We start from the raw sequence: 18254 nt of genomic DNA, 5'->3' as shown, positions 1-18254 counted from the left end.
CTTACAACTGAAATAACTGTACAAAGATTGCCAAATGTAGGTCTTCCTAAAGGCCCCCAACTTGTGATTTTCAGGTAGAGGCTCAAATATCCACCTCGAATTACCAGGGCCACTGAAAGTGAGTCAATAGATGCGTGAGCTTCACAACCAACTCAGGGCTATTTGCCTCTTTCTGGAGGCCACAAAACTAGCAGAATTATATGCTTTTCTGACAATCAAAGAGGATCCTAACAACTCTACTGAAGGTGTTCTATCAGGGTGACAGTAGAGAGCTTAGAAGGGGCATAAAGGGAGGAGGAAGAAGTAAACTGAAAGGAAAAAAAAAAGCTTCCAAAAAGAGTGAGTCACTAAAATATTCGGGTGCCCTGGGCAAAAGCGAAGGTTTTATGGTTTTGTTTTCTTGTTTTGTAAGATAAAGACTTTCTTTTTCAACCTACCCACGGTACCATATTCCTACTTTAAGGCATCAGATACCCAGGCAACGTTCAAATTTCCCCAACTGTCTCACAGAAACGTGTTTAAGTTTGTTTGAATCAGAATCCAAATCCATTCGCTGCAATTAGTTTGCACTAGAATTAGTGTCTTAATTCTCATTGATCTATTTCCCCTCCCCCTCCCTCTTTTTATCTCGCAGTTGATTTTTATTAGTTTCGGAGGTAGAACTTACTGATTGACCAGGGGCAGAGAACACCCATCACGCCCCCTCCCTACTGCCCATCACCCAGCTACCCTACCCTCCAGCCACCCTCCGTCTGTTTTCTAGAGCTCAGCATCTCTTCTGGTTTGCCCCCCTCTCAATTTTCACCTTATTTTATTTTTCCTTCCCTTCTCCTATGTCATCGGTTTTGTTTCTTAAATTTCACATGAGTGAAATCATCTGATATTTGTCTTTCTCTGCCTGACTTATTTGTCTTAGCATAATATCCTCTAGTTCCATCTACGTCATTGTAAATGGCAAGGTTTCATTCTTTTGAAGGCTGAGAAATATTCCTGTGTGTGTGTGTGTGGGTGTGTGTGTGTGTACACCATGTCTTCTTTATCCATTCATCTGTCGCTGGACATCTCGGGTCTTTCCATATTTTGGCTATTGTTGACATTGCTGCTATAAACATTAGGGTCCATGAGCCCCTTCGAATCACAATGTTGGTATCCTTTGGATAAATACCTAGTAGTGCAATTCACAATTGATTTTTTTAAAGAAATGAAATCACTTTTTTCCTGTATATTCCCATAGTCTGGATTTTTTAAAGTGATTTTTAATAAAAATTTATAAGGTTGAAAACAGATCTTCTCCAGACCTACTACATTAATCTGTCAGTGTCGTGCACCATGAAGACCATTCATCCAGCTTCTTTCAATGAAGTTTAATATTCCAGGATACATATTTATCCACAAAATGTTGCCAGAACAAGAATATGTACGATATTCAAGTAGACGGTATGCCAGAGACATAAGGACCCATAAAGTAACACCTCCTCTTATGCTTCAATACTCCTTAGAACAAGATGGAATACAAACTCATTTTTTAAAGCTCATGCCTATACAACACATGGAAACAATGAGTCTTGGCCAGACACAATTTATGTCTCCAGGAGAAGACATGCAGTACCTATCAGAGAAACTCAAGGAAAAATGATTTGTAAATACACAAATACCTCTCCTACCAAGTATACATGTTGAATATTTCTTTCCTTTCGTCTTCTGCTTTCCTAGAACGAACCCTCTGCTTCCGTAAATTCCATCTTCAGGTTACCTGACAGGCACATCACTCACCTAGAATGCCTTCCATCCTCTTCCACTGTCTAAATCACTCCCTTCCTCTAGGATCACTGGACTCCCTCCAGCTCCCTGATGCCTTTCTTAGTAACTATTCCCATTTCTGGACTTCCATACCCCCAGAATGTCATTTGTCCAGTCGGACTGTCCTATCTCACACAGTGGAAAAGCTGAGGTCATAGTACTATATGAACATAGGTGCATATACCTGGTTTGACAGGTCTTTCATATGCCACGTGCATTTAGTAAACATCTGCTTAGGGCCTTCCATCCACAAGGCATGCGATACCATCTCTAACAACACCATGAGCTCCATGAAGAAAGGAGCCTCTTGTGATACTACTCCTGTCTCAAGAGGCCAGAAGCACAAGAGCTAACTATGGGCACCTTGGAGACAAGCTTGCCCAGATGTGAACCTCAGAGTCATGTGACCTTAAAGAGACCACTTAATCTCTCAATTCTCATTTTCCTCATCTGTCAAGTGGAATGATGACAGTCACTCCTTCATAGAGAAGTTGTCCAGGTTAAACACCATAAAGCATGATTATTGTCTTACATCCTCCTTCCCAATTGGCTCTCTGGTTTCTAACCAGAAATTTTATTATACTTGTTCTTATCCATTGTGGAAAGAGGGGAGCACAGGACTCTACCAGAGTCACTGCCTTGGAGATGAAGTTTACTAAACAGATGCTGATTGCTTGAATACATAAAAGATGCTCCACTTTGCAATGGGTATCAGCATCCTTCCCCATAATATTTAGGGTCCACATCTCCCTTTTCCTAGTGTCACCCTGATACCTCCCCTATAAAGAAATGGAACCCACTGAGGACCAACTACAGTGCTAACCCACCCCCACCACCGAAAGTTCAATTTAAAAAGATGAGATACGTAATCAGAAAAGAAGACAATATGTGATCTTTTATCTTTTGATGGGGCAGAAAGATTACTCCAAATTTTGTTTGAATGGAAATCCAATACCCCAGTGTACAGATGGAAGCTCTGTTTATAAAAGTTTTCTTATAAAAGTATTTTTAAGATCTTTTGTTTGTTTGAGCACCTGAGTAAAAACATTTGAACATGTAGATATATACATACACACGCATCCATATTTATATCATTCACTAACCAACCTTTATTGGGCATTTACTATGTGCCTTATACCTTTCTAAGTGCTGAAGTTAACAGCAGTGAATGAACCAAGCTAACAAAACAACAGAACCCTCTGCCTTGTTATTTGCATCTCTTCTACACATCAGTTTTTGTTTTTATAAAAAAATAAAATATATCATATGAGGGATAGATACTATGGAAAGAAATAAAGAAAGGGGACAAGAAATGGCACAGGCAGTTGATACAGCATGGTCAGGAAAGGACTCGCTGAGAAGGTAACATGTGAGTAAAGATCTGAAAGGGATGAGGAGGGGCATGGGGACTTCTGGGGAAGACCTTCACAGGCAGCAGGAACATCAAGGGGTCTCAGGAGGGTGACTGGCGTGTTCACTGGATAGTGAGGAGGCCAGTGCTGGTGCCAAGCAGCCAGAAAGAGAAAGGAGGAGACACGGCTGGACAGGTGAGTGGAGAGGGCTGTGGTGAGCCACACTATGACTTCAGCTTCTCCTCTGTGAGATAGGACGGTCTGACTGGACAAATGACATGATCTGAGCATCAGTGTTCCATCACTCTGAAGGCTGTGCTGTGAGCAGAGTATCAAGGCTGGATGAGCAAGTCCAATCAGAAGGTTGCTGCAATAGTCCAAGTGGTGGTTTGGCCAGGTGGTCAAAAGTGGGAAGGTGAACTGAGTGGATTTTTATAGTATTGGAGTATAAACACATATTTAAAATACACCCCAAAAATGAACATTTTAAAGGGTTTTAAATGAAATATGAATGCTGATATTTTCTTTCCCAAACTCAACAAGCCATCTTGCTCAGCTCTGGGGTAGAGGTACCCCTGGGTTTTGGCACCCCATGCTTTAGCAATAATGGGTTGATTGATTTGCCCCAATTTACCTGAATTTCTACCTGGCTTTCTATCCTGACACTTCCTCTGTGCTCACTTCCCATCTTTCTCTTCATCTGGCCTATCTTAGATAGCAAAACAAGCTTCTTCTACAGACTGAGTATATCTACACACACACAGGCTGTTGATTGCATGTGAGGATTCTCTCCTTGAGAAAGTCTGTGGTCACTGTGTCAACTGTACCCCATCTCTGGGTCCAACGGTTGGGAAACAGACTTTGTTAGACCCAGATGTTATTATGGAGCTCACTAAAATAGGATTATGGGGGGAACCCAGGCCATTTGCTAAAGTAGCATCTCTGAGGAAGGCTAAAGTGGGCCCCAGCTCAGCACAGCTCACAACAGACAAACATGGAATCTGCAAGAAGCACGAGGGAATTCTCACAGGGCTACACTGAGAGCAGCCACAAGGTTGTGTGTTCCTCGCCGAAACCAAGCTTCTGGAGATGCTGGATGACATTCTTGGGGAAAGGACCCCTGATGTTTAGGCAGACATGGGGTGTGTTTCTCAGACCTGGTCAAGTCTAGCTGCCACCACCCTGGGAGGCTGGAGGGGGAAAGGTGGAGGAGAGAACAGAAGTTCATGAGAGGCAGATACTTTTCAAACCAGACTCCATGAATTGAGATGAGATATGGGGACATTCCCTTAGACTGTTAGAACTTGAAAGAACATAGGGGATTTTCCAACCATCCACTCCTATTTTACAGACAAAGAAACTAAGGCCAGGACTTGCCCAAAGTCCTACAACTATTAGAAAAAGAACCATCATGAGTAGAATTCCATCTTCTGATTCCCATCTAGTATTATTTTGAAAATAAACAAAAGCAATTTAACATTTAAACCTTTTTTTCTTTTTAACACTGAAACCATTGAGACAGATTGGAACTGTGAAGAAATTTTGTATGTCTAGGCCTCAGATGTTCTTACAAATCCCTCTAGTTTTACCAAGAGCTCTGGATACTCCCCTGGCACAGAATGGTCTCCTGCTTTTAAGGATATCTTAGAAAGTTCCACTGGGATGTTTATGACTCACAGGGTGGGAGTGAGGGAATTACAGACACATGAAGACCAAGAAATACAAGCAAGCATCGGCTTAGCAAAGCCTGAAAAAGTCCAAAGATGGACTATATACTTCCTATTTGCTTGGCCCAAGTAATAGAGTACTCAGTAAGTTTTCAGCTTCAAAAGGAAAGACAGTTAAAAAGATTCTTAAAAATTATGAGTATCATGATGAAAACCTCAACTCGTTATCATTAATTTCAACCTCGTGGGCTACCAAGTTTTTTACAGACTGGAACGCTGATGAGAGAAAATACCTGCTCTCTCAACCTCTGAAGTCTAGCAGAAGCCAAAGATGATGTTGGTAAAAGGGTGCTAAAGGAATAATCAATAAAGCTGAGTCTTTATAAAATAAATAACCTTGCATTAGCTATCAAATGGGGGGAAGGGGTGGCCACAGGGCAGGAATCAGTTTGTAAATCATTGACATCTGTTAAAACCTTCTGGAATCTGAATTTAACTGCTTGACTTTGTTACCTAGGAAATTAAATTGGAGTTCCTCTGCAAATACGCCCTCCACGGCCACATCTGTGAAGAAGACTACAGTACGAACTGTAAACAGAGAGACTGAGTCACACAGGGAGCAGAATGGGAGGAGCCACGGCACCCGAAAGGCATCCAGTCCAACCTCTTCTCTTTACAAAGAACCACCTGAGGCCCCCAGAGGCTAATGTGACCTGCCAGGGGTTGGCTAATGCACCACATATGCCACCTCTCCTTACCTTATGCCCTAACAAACATTGATCACTGATCATTACATTTCCCCCCATCCTCAGCTGTAAGAGCCAGAATGCTCCTGCCACCCCTCAACCAACCGGTCAGAACTGATGTATGAAATGAAAACCATTTTCTGGCTCTGCACTTGCATAAGGTGATAAAGCAATCTTTGTAATAACTGCTCCAGTGTAAGCCTGACTCAAAAGAGAGTGACTAGCCTACTAATCACTAGTTCACTTACTGTCAGGCCTGGGGTGAGCAGACACAGAGTCTGTGTAGCAGACTTCTGTAGAAGCAGGTTTACCTGGGACACACCTGGTTCACACCTATTTTCTCAGTTTAATATTCAATAGGACCCCCATCATTTTCCAAGTTATCCCAGAATGAATAAAAAGGATATGGTCACCCAAATTCTTTGTAACTCCTAATCATCTACAAATATTTATAAATGTTTGTTTTTTTGAGTATACGACATGTCAGGAAAAAAAACAATGAATCCATCACCAATAGCCTTCCCATACAAAAGGGCTTTCAAATCATACTAAATCCAAATAATCTTTAAAAGGGCCTCAAGGATCACTACTGTCACCAATCTCTTACGTACTGAGCTTCTTTTTATTTTTTATTTTTTTTGTACTGAGCTTCAATATGGAATCTCCTGTGAGGAAAACAAAAAGGAAATCCATAGGGGCCGCCTAGCTGGCTAAATTAGTAGAGCATAGGACTCTTGATCTCAGGGTGGTGAGTTCAAAGAGCTTATTAAAAGAAGAAGAAGAAAAAGAAGAAAAGAAAAGAAAAGAAAAGAAAAGAAAGAAAAGAAAAGAAAAAAGAAAAGAAAAGAAAAGAAAAGAGAGGAGAGGAGAGGAGAGGAGAGGAAAGGAAAGGAAAGGAAAGGAAAGGAAAGGAAAGGAAAGGAAAGGAAAGGAAAGGAAAGGAGAGAGCCATAGCTTACCAAGTTTGAAAACCACAGGATTATATCTCTCCAGCTCCTCCCTATTTTTTAAATTATTCCATGTTATACTTCATACTGAATATAATTGATATTATGTTGTTGAAACAGAAATCTTTTTAAAGAATGTTTCAGTCCTGCTTCTGGCACAAACAATTGTGTTTTTTTGGAGTTTATATTTGCTCCCTATGTAGAGGAAAAGAGGAAGTAAAAGTTGAAACCTTAAAAGAAAAAAAAAGGCATGTGCTGCTGGGTTTACACTAGAGCAGTCAGTCATTTATTTAAGAGACACATAAATTCAGTTTATTTGGAAAAGTCACTGATCTAAACAGCACAGTTGTTAGGTTTGTGGTCAAGAGAAAGCTACTGATATCATCGTGTGGAAAGTTTAAAAATTTTACCTGGCTACTCAGAAGACTAGAAGTTTCTGTATCAAGATGTCAGGAGTAGTTCTGAGTACAGAGACTGCAGATGGTTTCCACTGTTTGTTTTTGCGTATCTAGCTTACTGATTTTTCTACAATGATCATAGTTTATTTGTTAATGACCAAGGACCAAGAAAAAAAATCCCCAAGCTCCCAACCAACAGGTCTTTCAGCATGTTGGGGAGGTGGAGAAGCAAACAGGATAAGCCGGGCCCAAGTATGGCAGGAGCAGAGGCCTCAGAACAGCTCCTAACTCAGACAGGCCTGGGTCTGACCCCAAGAGCGAGGAGGAGTGTGGGGATGCAGCTCGCTCAGTGGCTTCCTGGTAATTAAGAGCAAGCACCCATGGGTCCTATGACTGCGCTGACCTTTCAACTATTAAAAGTATAGCCTTGTGGTTAGAGCCCCACCTGTGCGATCAGACTGCCAGGGTAGGACCTGGCGCTCGCTCAGTGGGTATATGACCTTGAACAAGTCAATTAGCCCCTTTTCCTGTTTTCTCATCTATAAAATAGGAATCACACTGCCACCTACCTCCTAGTGTGGCTGTGAGGATTAAAAGAGATGATTCACCCCAAGGGCCCAGCATTCGAGATCACAATAAATGTAAGCCAGTATGAGGTCTCTGCCAGGAAACACCAGCCCTCAAGTGCACTCCCCAAATCACGTGACTGGATCCCAAAACACTAAAGAAGGGTCCAAAGAATAAAGCCTTTCTTTTCCCGTCTTTGCTGAAGGCAGGACCACAGCATCGTGTTTGCTATAAACCCAGAAGGATGAGGGCAGCCCTATAAAACACACAACATGTCCCAAGGCCCCACACTGCGAGCTAGAAATCCTGCTTTCAAAGTTACAGAATTTCTAGTTTCTTGCCACTGCCACAGCTGCCAGCCACTGCCTTTGGCAAGGAGATGGGTGACTCAAGTGTGAGCGAGGACTTGGCAAGGGGACACCTAGCCAGAAGGCCTCCAGGCAGGAAGCTCCAAAAGGGCCACCTGCTGAAACGGTTTGTCTATAGGCAGCCCTTGAGATAGAGGTGACATTCTGCTGTCACTAGCAAATTCAGATAAGAATAGTGAACATCTCAAAGGTCCAAAAGAACTTATCATTTGGGCTTCTTAACTCTGAAGAGCTTTATGGGAAGGCGGGGAGCGCAGGCTGCAGATAGGACCAGACACTAAAAATCACCGGGAGTACCTTAACCAGACATAATGAGCAGCCACCAAAAGTTCAATAGCAAACCAAATTACAAAGAGTTTCATGGCTATCTTACACTAAATCTACATTTGTATGAAACAGAACTTCCTTTCCCAAACTTTAAAGTCACCTCTCTTTATCAAAGATATAAGGAAACCTCCTAATGTCCATCCAAGAGGAAGTAATTACATTATTTTTTTAAGGTTTTATTTATTTATTCATGAGAGAGACAGAGAGAGAGAGAGAGAGAGAGAGAGAGAGAGAAACAGGCAGAGGGAGAAGCAGGCTCCATGCAGGGAGCCGGACGTGGGACTCGATCCTGGGTCTCCAGGATCACACCCTGGGCCGAAGGCGGCACTAAACCGCTGAGCCACCCGGGCTTCCCAATAATTACATTATTATATTAATTATACAGGCGAGTGTGTTCTATGCTGCACAGAGTGACCAACTCATCGTGGTTTGCCTAGAATTTTCCAAGCTTTAGTACCAAAAGTACCACATCCTGGGAAACCCCTCAGTTCTAGGCAAACCAAGATGATTGGTCCCCGTAACATTGCAAGAAAAATGATGTTGTGCTGTGTGAAGAGGAAAAACAGAAGAGCACGGTTACAAATGCAGAAGTGCTAAATGCTAAGTTTGTTTGTAGCAACAGCTCCCAGTTCCTTCTTGTAGTGAAAAAAAAAAAGAGAGAGAGAATAAGTAACTTAATTTAAAAAAAAAAAAAAAAAAAAAAACCACTGGAAACAACACTTGCCTCTCCCTTTTTTTAAACTATCCCAAAACAGAGTTCAGAAGAGACGTTTCCTCCTCGCCCATGACTGAGGTGCCCATGCGGGACTCAGTGTGGACCGGGTGGCCGCCAGCAGCCCAGCCAGCCCCTGCACCCAGCAGCAGCAGCAGGACAGGAAATGTCATCTTCTTACATGCTTTCCTCTAGGCACATATAAAAACAAACCAAGATGGCTTGTGATTCAGGTTATCAACAAGAAGAATGTGTCTGGGAGATCAGGATAGCAAGCTCAAAATCCAAGAGCCATGGTGAAAACCAAGAATCACTTCACAAACGGGCACTTGGGTGACTCAGTGGTTGAGCATTGCCTTGGGCTCAGGTCATGATCCTGGGGTCCTGGGATCCAGTCCCACATCGGGATCCCCGCAGGGAGCCTGCTTCTCCTTCTGCTTATGTCTCTGCCTCTCTCTCTCTCTCTCTCTCTATCAATCTCTGTCCCTTGTGAATAAATAAATAAAATCTTCAAGAAAAAAAAAAGGTGAGGGAGGAACTGAGAAGTAATTGTTTCACCAGCCGCTGAATGGAAAGTCAGGCACTCTTCTACAAACTCTACGGCACGAGCAAGACTCCAGGCAGGCCGGCCCCTGCCCACGAAGACCAGTAGAACTCTTGGAGTAGGAATTTAAGCAAAGGATTTTTAAGCCTCTGGTGAGGTTAAGCACCAGTACCTAAGAATTTAGTTTCAAACTGAAAGGTAACACCATATAAGGCAAAAAAGACCACACACTTCCTGGACCTAAAGACACACAGAAACCTCCGTTGCTCACGACTCCACCCAGCCCAGACCACCTCCTCATCTCGCCTCCATCTGGCCTTGTCCCAAGATAGGGTGGCAAGTCTCAGGTGCTCCTGAACCCTTACAACTCCTTAGATCCCTTTTATGCATCTGGAGATGGAGCCAAATGCAGGTTATATGACTCTTCATCTCCATGGCGATACTAGTTTCTTTGGAGAAGGGAGGAGATGTATTAGGAAACATTTTAAAAGACAAACCTCTTTGAAAGTCCTACTCTGATAAGTCCCAAAGAATAACTTTTCTTCCTAAGACCAAGAAATAAACTTTTTCCTAGGGTTGATCATGATTTAGGAGAGGATGCCTTCTTCTAATCCTTTCAACACATCAAATGAGAAGACAGAGGTGTCTAACTCTCGCAAAAAGCACAGAAGTCTGGAAGGCAGTAGGCAGGAGCTAGTTCCAGCAATGCAGGCCAGTAGCTGTGGTCCTTGGGGGACTGCATGCTTCCCTCATTCAGATCTCAGGTTCCCCATTTAAAAAAATAAAGGATTTGAGCTAAGATCATCCTCAGCATCTCTTCCTCCTCTAAAACTCTATGTGAAATTCTGTTGTGCGTGTGATTATAAAAAATAATGCCCCTTAGATCCATGTTTTGTACTTCAAAGATTTAGGAATTAAGAGACAAGTATAGTAACTTGGACCAGCAAGGACGACATGACCAGGGCCGCTTCAAACTGGAAGATTTAAAAAAAAAAAAAAAAAAAAAAAAGTCTAACAGTTGTCAAAGTATGTGACCAAAAAAGGTGGAGGGAATCCTTCTATCAACTTGCAAACACTTTTAAATGCTCTGGAACCAATGGCAACAAGTAGATGCCTCACAATTACCAGCTGTTCCTCCTGCTAAATTTAAGGGTAAGATGAATGTTAATTCAGTGATCTCTCCTCCAGGAAAAGGGGGGTGGGGGGAGGCCTGTAAGTACTTAGGGCAAACAAAGCAAAATCTTGAATCTGAAAGACGTGAGAGCACATCATTCCGGTGACTGGCCGCCCTAGGCTGCAGGGTGTTCTAACTGGGGAAAGCGAGGCAGCAAGGGCAACCGGCTGCAGACGCAGGAGGTTTCGCTCCACGGAACAGCCCCTCTGCTGGGGCGCCGGGTCCAGCCTGCCTCCGGGCCCACCTGCACCCCCAAACAGTGCTCGTTTCACGACCCTCGAGTAAATGGCAGGAGCGCGGCGAGGGGCAGCCACCCGGTCCCTTTCCTTCGTGGAGGGAGCTGCAGAGTTTTGTCACGCAGCCCGGCGGGCGCCTCTGAGTGCCGCCGCCCTCGGGGCAGCAAAGGCTGCAAAGGTGGGGCGTCCCCGTCGCCCAGACCCGCCGCGAGGACGCTCGGGGCTCGGCAGCTCCCCTGGCCGGGCGCCGGCCGGGACGGCAGCGGACAGACCCACGGCGGCCGGGGACGGCGGGCGGGCCCGGGGCCGCGCGACTTGAGCTCCCGGGGCACCTCGGCCGCCGCCCGGAGCCGCCACCGCGCACACGCAGCCTTCGCGCCGCGGCAGGCGAGGTCGGGCCGTCCCGGAGCACCGACGCCCCAGACAGCCCGACCCCGGGGGCCGCGGGCCCGGCCGGCCTCCGCCGTGGCTCGGGGAAGGGTCCCCGGCTGCGAGCCGTCCGCCCGCTCCCGCCGCCGCCCTCCTTCCGGGCGGCCCCGGGGAGCCCCTCGAGCCTCCCCTCCCCCTGCCCGGCCGGGCCCGCGCGCACCCGCGCGCATCCGCGCACACCGGCTTGCACCCGCGCGCACCCGCACCCCCGCTTGCATCCGTGCACCCGCGCACCCATGCACCCGCTTGCACCCGCGCGCCCGCACCCCGCTTGCACCCGCTTGCACCCGTGCACTCGCGCAGCCGCGCGCACCCGCTTGCACCCGTGCACTCGCCCACCTGCGCGCACCCGCGCGCGCACCCGCTTGCACCCGCGCGCCCGCACCCCGGCGGCGCCCCGGCCCGGCCCCAGCGCTCGGGCGCGCCGCGGGCACCGGGCGGAGCGCGCAGCTCCGACGGCCCAGGGCGGGGACGGCGCCGCGGAGCCTCAGCCCCCGCCTGGGGCGCAGCGGGCGGCCGCGCACAGCCCTCCCCGCCGCCGCGAGCCCGCAGCCCGCCCCGCGCCCCGCGCCCCGCGCCCGCCCCGCCGCCGCCCCTACCTGGTCGGCGAGTTTGAGCACTGCCATTCTTCCGCCGCTCGGCGCGCGCACACATGCAGGTCCCCGGCCCGCAGATGTCACGCCGGGCGCCGGGGAAGCGGAAGGGACTGCCGGGGGCCGGGGGGGAATCTGGCTCCCGAATTTGACAGCCCTCCCCCTGCTCCTCCCCCGCCGCCGCCTCCTCCCGCCGAGAGGCTGACCCGGGCCGCTGGGGCTTGCAGCCGAGCCCGCCCGCCCGTCTACAGGAAGTGCCGGCTGCTGCCAGCCCGGCCGCCACTGACATCACCGCCGCCGCCTGCTCGGCCGCGCCGCCCGGGCCGACGCTGCCTCCTGCCGCCCGCAGCCCGGCCTCGCAGCCCGCGGCCCCCGCGCGCCCGCCCGCGCCCCGCGCCCCGCGCCCGCCCGCGCCCCGCGCCCCGGGGAGCCGGCCCCCGCCCCGCGGCCGCACGGGGGCGCGCGGTTAGAGACGCCCGCGCCCCCGCCCCGCCGCGCGCACACACACGCACACGCGCACACACACGCACACGCGCGGGCACTACCTGATGAGCCTGCCCTTGCAGACGCAGGCCTCGGGGGCGCTCCCAGGCCACCAACTCCAACCGCAGGGACTCGGTCAACCGCACTTCTCCTGCACCTCTCCCTAATCCGGGGCCACACCATCCCACCCGGGCAGGGCTTGTAGCTCGGGGGCTTTTCTTTGTTCAGTGCGGGGAGGCCTTGGACACGTTGTAAGTCTTTAGCGAGTGTTGGTCAATCACTTGGGGGGGGGGACGGGGCTGCAGCCCTTCCACCCTGTTCTCCAGCTACCTGCCAGCTAGACACAAACCCATCGTTAAGTTCAAACACTGGGTTCTGAGTTGGAGAGATGGAGGTGGAGCGCACTTCTTAGAGAAGAGAAGGAGCCCTCAATTAGATTGTCCTAAATTAATGGGGCTTTTGAGCACCGTCACCAGTCCTGGCTCATTCATTTCTACAAAATCCGGCTACCATGCTCTTCCACAAATAGAAGATTTCAGCTATCAAACAGCACGGGCTACAGATACAGTGGTAATATGCACAAATCCGAGTAAGTGTTGATACTTCTGGAATTTGAAGCGAATGCTTATTTAAGAACTGAGCGCCTGCTTTGTACCAGACACCAGCTAGGCACAGTATGAAAGGCCCGGAGCATAAACAGGGACGATTCCTAGCCTCAGTGGGTGTCCTGCATAAACCACAGGGTCACAACTAAAGAATATAATCACAGACTGATAAGTCATGGGGGGGGGGGGGGGTGCTTCTGAAGAAATCCATGGGAAAGGAATCAGGCCCAAACAGGTTGGTGATGGCAGACATCCCTGGGAAAGTAACAAGAGTTGAGATTCTGGAGGAGGAAGAGTTAACTTTAAGTAGGCAAGTGGGCGAGGTACTGCTCCCAGGTAGCCCCATATGCCCCTGGCAGGCCACAAGGCAAAGCTGCCTTGAATAGCAAATCAGAGCTAGAGTTCTGGGTTGAGACCAGATACCTACCTTTGATTCATTCACAAACCAAATGTGGACTCTTGCTCCCTACTTTCAGAGCCTCTTCAAAGATTCCACGTGGGAAAGGGAGAATGGAGTGGTAGCATTTGCTTAGCATCCTCCTCTTTATTACTCAGATCATATTGTGACTCAGATCATACAGACAAGGGAGCTAAGAAAGCGCACTCCTGGCTTCCACTCCTCGATCTTCAGTAATGCTCAGAGACAGAACGTTTTTCTCCCCAAGTCCTCCTTCAAACACAAAATAGATTGCATTTGTTGTATCTGGGAGGCAGTTCTTCACCACTGTTGTAGGTATTTGTATTTACTAATTCACCCTGCATGGCTTTGTAACTAAACTGAATAGGACACAGAATTCTCTACAGAAAAATAGCCATCTTTCAGAAGAATGATAACAAATAAATTAATCTGGCAAATGCACTCAAGATCTACTTTGGTTCATCATGGCCATGCCTGTACATAATTTCTTTGGGCCCAATTTGAAAGGAGGAGGGAGCTGTTCTCGCAGCTATCTCAACCCTATCAGACCCATCAACCCCTTTTTGAAACTAGTATTTTTAACACTCCCCTTACTGTCTTGAAATGAAATTCATAGACGATATTAATTACCTATGCAAATTGCCCAAGACATCAGTATAATGTCCTAATTATATAATAAAGGAAAATAACTTGTAATTAATTTCATATTAGAAGACAAAGTAAATAGCAAGATGCTTATACCTGTATGTAGAACCATTGCAAATGAGAGAACTATAAGTGTAGACCAATATAAGTGTGTTATATTAGCAACCCAAATATTAACATGGGCGTTGTCAGACGTGGCATGATTTTGTGAAAGGCTGAACAGTTTACGGTCAAGTTCCAAACAACATAAAGAGCAAGGGGGTGGGCTAGAATTATTGACGTGGGTGCATTTACCATAAAGCCTGGATTTAATGTGTTAGTTCATACACTGAAAGTGACTCTGGTGGTTTGTTGAATTGGTTAGCTGAAACTCAGACCCATTGGTGGTCTATATTCAATGAGACTGAGATGCCAAAATGTCCCTGATAAAATGTAGAGGAAGAAATCCAAAGGTTCATGGAGCTGGCAATGTTGGAGTGATTTTATGTATAATGTATATACCCAACCCTGAACTATATACTGCTAGCGGCCCAGATGACCGTCTCTACACTAAGGCACTGAAAAAGACGTTAGTGAGAGGAACACCAGAAAAGCTCTGTAGTAGCTGAATTTGATCGCAGAATAGGCCTTCACTGAAATTGCTCCCTCATTTCCATGAGAGTGGAATCACGGGATGGCAATGGCAAAGTGACAGCACTTAACTGTCAGGGACAGAGTGGACACATTTACTGCACGAGGCAGCAGGGGCAGCATAGGACACAAAGGTTTTGACCTATGGGGATGTTTAGTAATGCTCTGGGTGGCCCAAGGAATGCTATAGATGGACAGAGTTCTGAAATATTCCTTGATCTCTATAACAGGCAAAACTAGGTCCACTGCCTGAAACTTGACTTGAGCCATCAAAATTAAAAGTCATCCTTCTCAACCAATTTTCAGACCTCAGTCAGTTCAGAGACCCCTTCGTTGAAAGGGAGGCTGATCCCCTTAAGGATAGAAAACCAAAAGCAATACCAAATCCCTGGAGAGATGTAAAAATTAGTACCAGCATTAAAGATGTGGATGATACTGTCACTTCTCCCATTCAACTCGCCTGTTTGGCCTATGAATCTGAGAGAATTATTATGAATTGTTGTAAACTTAATCAGATGGTAAAGCCAGTTGCAACCGCAGTTCTATATGTGCTATCTTCACTGCAGCAAATCAACACAATCCTAAGTACCCGGTATACATCTACTGATAGGGCAAGTGCTTTCTATCTTCCAATTTGCACCAAAAGCTGTTCTCTTCTCTATGGCAAGGCCAACAGTTCACCTTCATAGTCTTTATGGGATGTAAACTCTCCTGCTCTCTGCCATCATCTAGTCTGCAGAGAATTTGATCACTATATTAAAGACATCAAGGGTCAATCCTGAGAGCCACTGTACTCTAGTGATAATAGCCTATGATTTCAGTAAATCTGCCCAATTTACTATATCACATTTCACTGTGGTTTTATTTACTTGATTTATGCTTTTTAAATTTCCGTAAGTATAAATACACATGAAATGTATATGTATGTCTATATATTCATGCGTGTGTGTATATGCATATACCTATGTGTATACATATGTGTCTCTGTGTATGTTAACGTGCAAACATGATGCTGTGATGTCCCACCTGGTTCCCACCCTCAAGACCAAAAAGCCCTTATTCCTCCACAGCTGGGAGCATTGCCTGCTGACAGCTTGAGGTTGAGTCTTCCCCTAGGAATTTCCCTCAGCCAGAAATAACCACCTTGACCAAGGTTACAACCCCTCCCTGGAGATCATACATATGCAATGAGTGCAAGAATACAAAGGCGTTTGGGGTGTTCCTAAAAGCATGCCTCCCGAAAGTCTCAGCACGCAAATCTCCATCTCAGAAACCAGTTCCTGAGGAACCCCACCCAATATAATCATGTATTTTGACTTTACACTGATATTTTACATAGTTCATCCCCTGTTTGTAAATAAATCAAAACCACCTTCCTGGCCCAGCTGAAAACCTCAGGCAGGGGTATGTAAATGCTTGCTGAATGAGGTGAAATTTTGGATAAGGTTACCTCGCCATCTCAACGTGGAGACTCCTCTGTTTTGAAACTATCGTGGTCTTTGACTGAATGGTTAAGATACAGGGGATCCAAGGGTGTCTTGGGGCTAGCAAGTGATCCTCAACTGTCACATCCTCTAGGCTGAGAGAAGAACATTTCATCAATACAATTTTTATGTTTTTTTAATATATACGCACACTATTTATCTCCACACATACCATACTTCCTGGGCCCTAAAAAGCCATGGAATTTCAGTTTGCACCAATTTTGTTTAAGAGAACCTAATGGGGAGAAGATGAAATATTTCCACCCTATTAAATGATCCATATTCAACATGTCAACACATTTAAAGCACTTTATGACAATACCTGGTACAAAGATGAGTGTTAACTATTATATCTATTGTATTAAAATATGGAAAGATGCCATCCTAGAAATGAAGAAATAAGGTAGGTTTTTAAAGATATATGTATTATAAAGTTATTTTTGGTGTTGATTTAAAGTTATGTACTTTATTTTTTTAATTTTTTATTTAAATTCAATTTAATTAACATATAGTGTATTATTAGTTTCAGGGGTAGAATTTAGTGACAAATTTATGCACTGTAAAACAGGAAATGCCTTCTTTGGCTCTTGGTCTTTACTATCCTTGACCATCTAACACATATATAACCAATAGCATTCAGTTAAGTAATACTTTTATTTGCCTTTATGCATTTATTATACATATAATTTACTTTTTTAAAAAAAAGATTTTACTTATTTATTCATGAGACACAGAGAGAGAGGCAGAGACATAGGCAGAGGGAGAAGCAGGCTCCCTGCAGGGAGCCCAGTGGGGGACTCTATCCCAGGACCCCGGGATCACGACCTGAGCCAAAGACAGACGCTCAACCACTGAGCCACCCAGGCGGCATAATTTAATCCTTCATAATTTAATGAAGGATAGTCTAAAGAAAGGGAGAGACAAGCGCCCCCCTCCCTGCCCTGCTGTCCTAAGAGGAAAACTACCCTTAAAAAGAAAGAGAACACCATCCTGTTATTTTAGGTTTTACTCAGTGCCCCAGCTTTAAGTAAGTCTTCCTACTAGGACTGACAACTTGTTTGTGACAGAAATGAAGGGAATGGCCTGGGACATCCTACCCCAGATTGGGCGGGGAGGGATGTGGCCAGCTCAACAGCTAGTGGAATATTTAAACAAGGAGCTTGATCTAGTGGCCTGAGGCTGGCCACCATGCTTTAAGGCAGTGGTGGCTGCTGCCCCATTGGTCCCCAAGGCTTGGAAACACCAGCCTGGAAGGAGCCCTCCACCTTGTCCCACGGAAACAATTACCTGATAGGTAGATGAGCACGGGGACAAAAACCTGACAGGCGCATGGAGGGTTAATCAGATTCAAACAACCTGCCGACAAGTCCACAAAACCCCCTAGACTTAGAAACTCTGGTGGCAACCCTCTCCTGTCCCATCCCTCTTTGGGAGCTTTGTATTATTGCTCAACAAGCTTCGCTACCCACCACCCTTCATCTGCTCTACCTCTTCATTCTTGGAAGCTATAACCAAGAACCACAAGCACTGAAGGAAAAACCCTACAACATACAGTCTTATAAGCATCAGTCTTCTAAAATTTATTATATTTTATTTTGCATATGTGTTGTTTCCCTCATATTAGAAACTTCTAGTGGATACTAGGCATGCCTTATCCTTCTCTGGTGCCCCCTGTAGTGCTAGCTACTAAGTATAACTTCAATAAATAATTGCAAACTATCTGATCTTAAAAGCATGCAAGTGGAGGGAGTATTAGTTGGGAACTAGTAATTCTACCCAATATATGATAAGATGTCTTTTTAAATGCTTACCCGAAATTCCACTTTCCTACCCAAGGTGTAAAACTCAACAACACAAAGAATTTTCCAGAAGTAGAACAAGTCAAAAGAGCTAAGTTATTACAATAATTTGGCAATAAAGAATCTAAATTTTTCCTGTGAGGGATTGCTAAAATGAATATTGAATTTGCTGTGGATTAAAAGTTCCATTGTTTACTGTGGTTTTAAAAATTCTATCCCATTTGTATTCAACTTGGTAGAACAACCTTATTGGAAAAACACATCAAAAACATTAGAGAGTGGGATCCCTGGGTGGCACAGTGGTTTAGCGCCTGCCTTTGGCCCCTGCCT

The 18254-nt window shown here is 45.9% G+C and overlaps 1 protein-coding gene across 6 annotated transcripts in view; it reads right to left on the bottom strand.

Moving 5' to 3' along the window:
• Window positions 1–12173, bottom strand: part of ANKRD44 (ankyrin repeat domain 44) — a 327787-nt gene extending 315614 nt beyond the window's left edge. For all 6 annotated transcript variants that reach the window (XM_072741290.1, XM_026002615.2, XM_026002617.2 and 3 more), the window contains exon 1: window positions 11867–12173. In XM_072741290.1, coding sequence (XP_072597391.1) covers window positions 11867–11893 — 27 coding nt within the window. In that variant the 5' untranslated portion in view covers window positions 11894–12173. The remainder of the gene's footprint in view (window positions 1–11866) is intronic.
• Between the last annotated feature and the right edge of the window lie 6081 nt (window positions 12174–18254).

This window comes from Vulpes vulpes, chromosome 16, assembly GCF_048418805.1.
Source record: "Vulpes vulpes isolate BD-2025 chromosome 16, VulVul3, whole genome shotgun sequence".
Taxonomy (NCBI): Eukaryota; Metazoa; Chordata; class Mammalia; order Carnivora; family Canidae; genus Vulpes; species Vulpes vulpes.
This window is presented reverse-complemented; position numbering and strand designations above follow the sequence as displayed.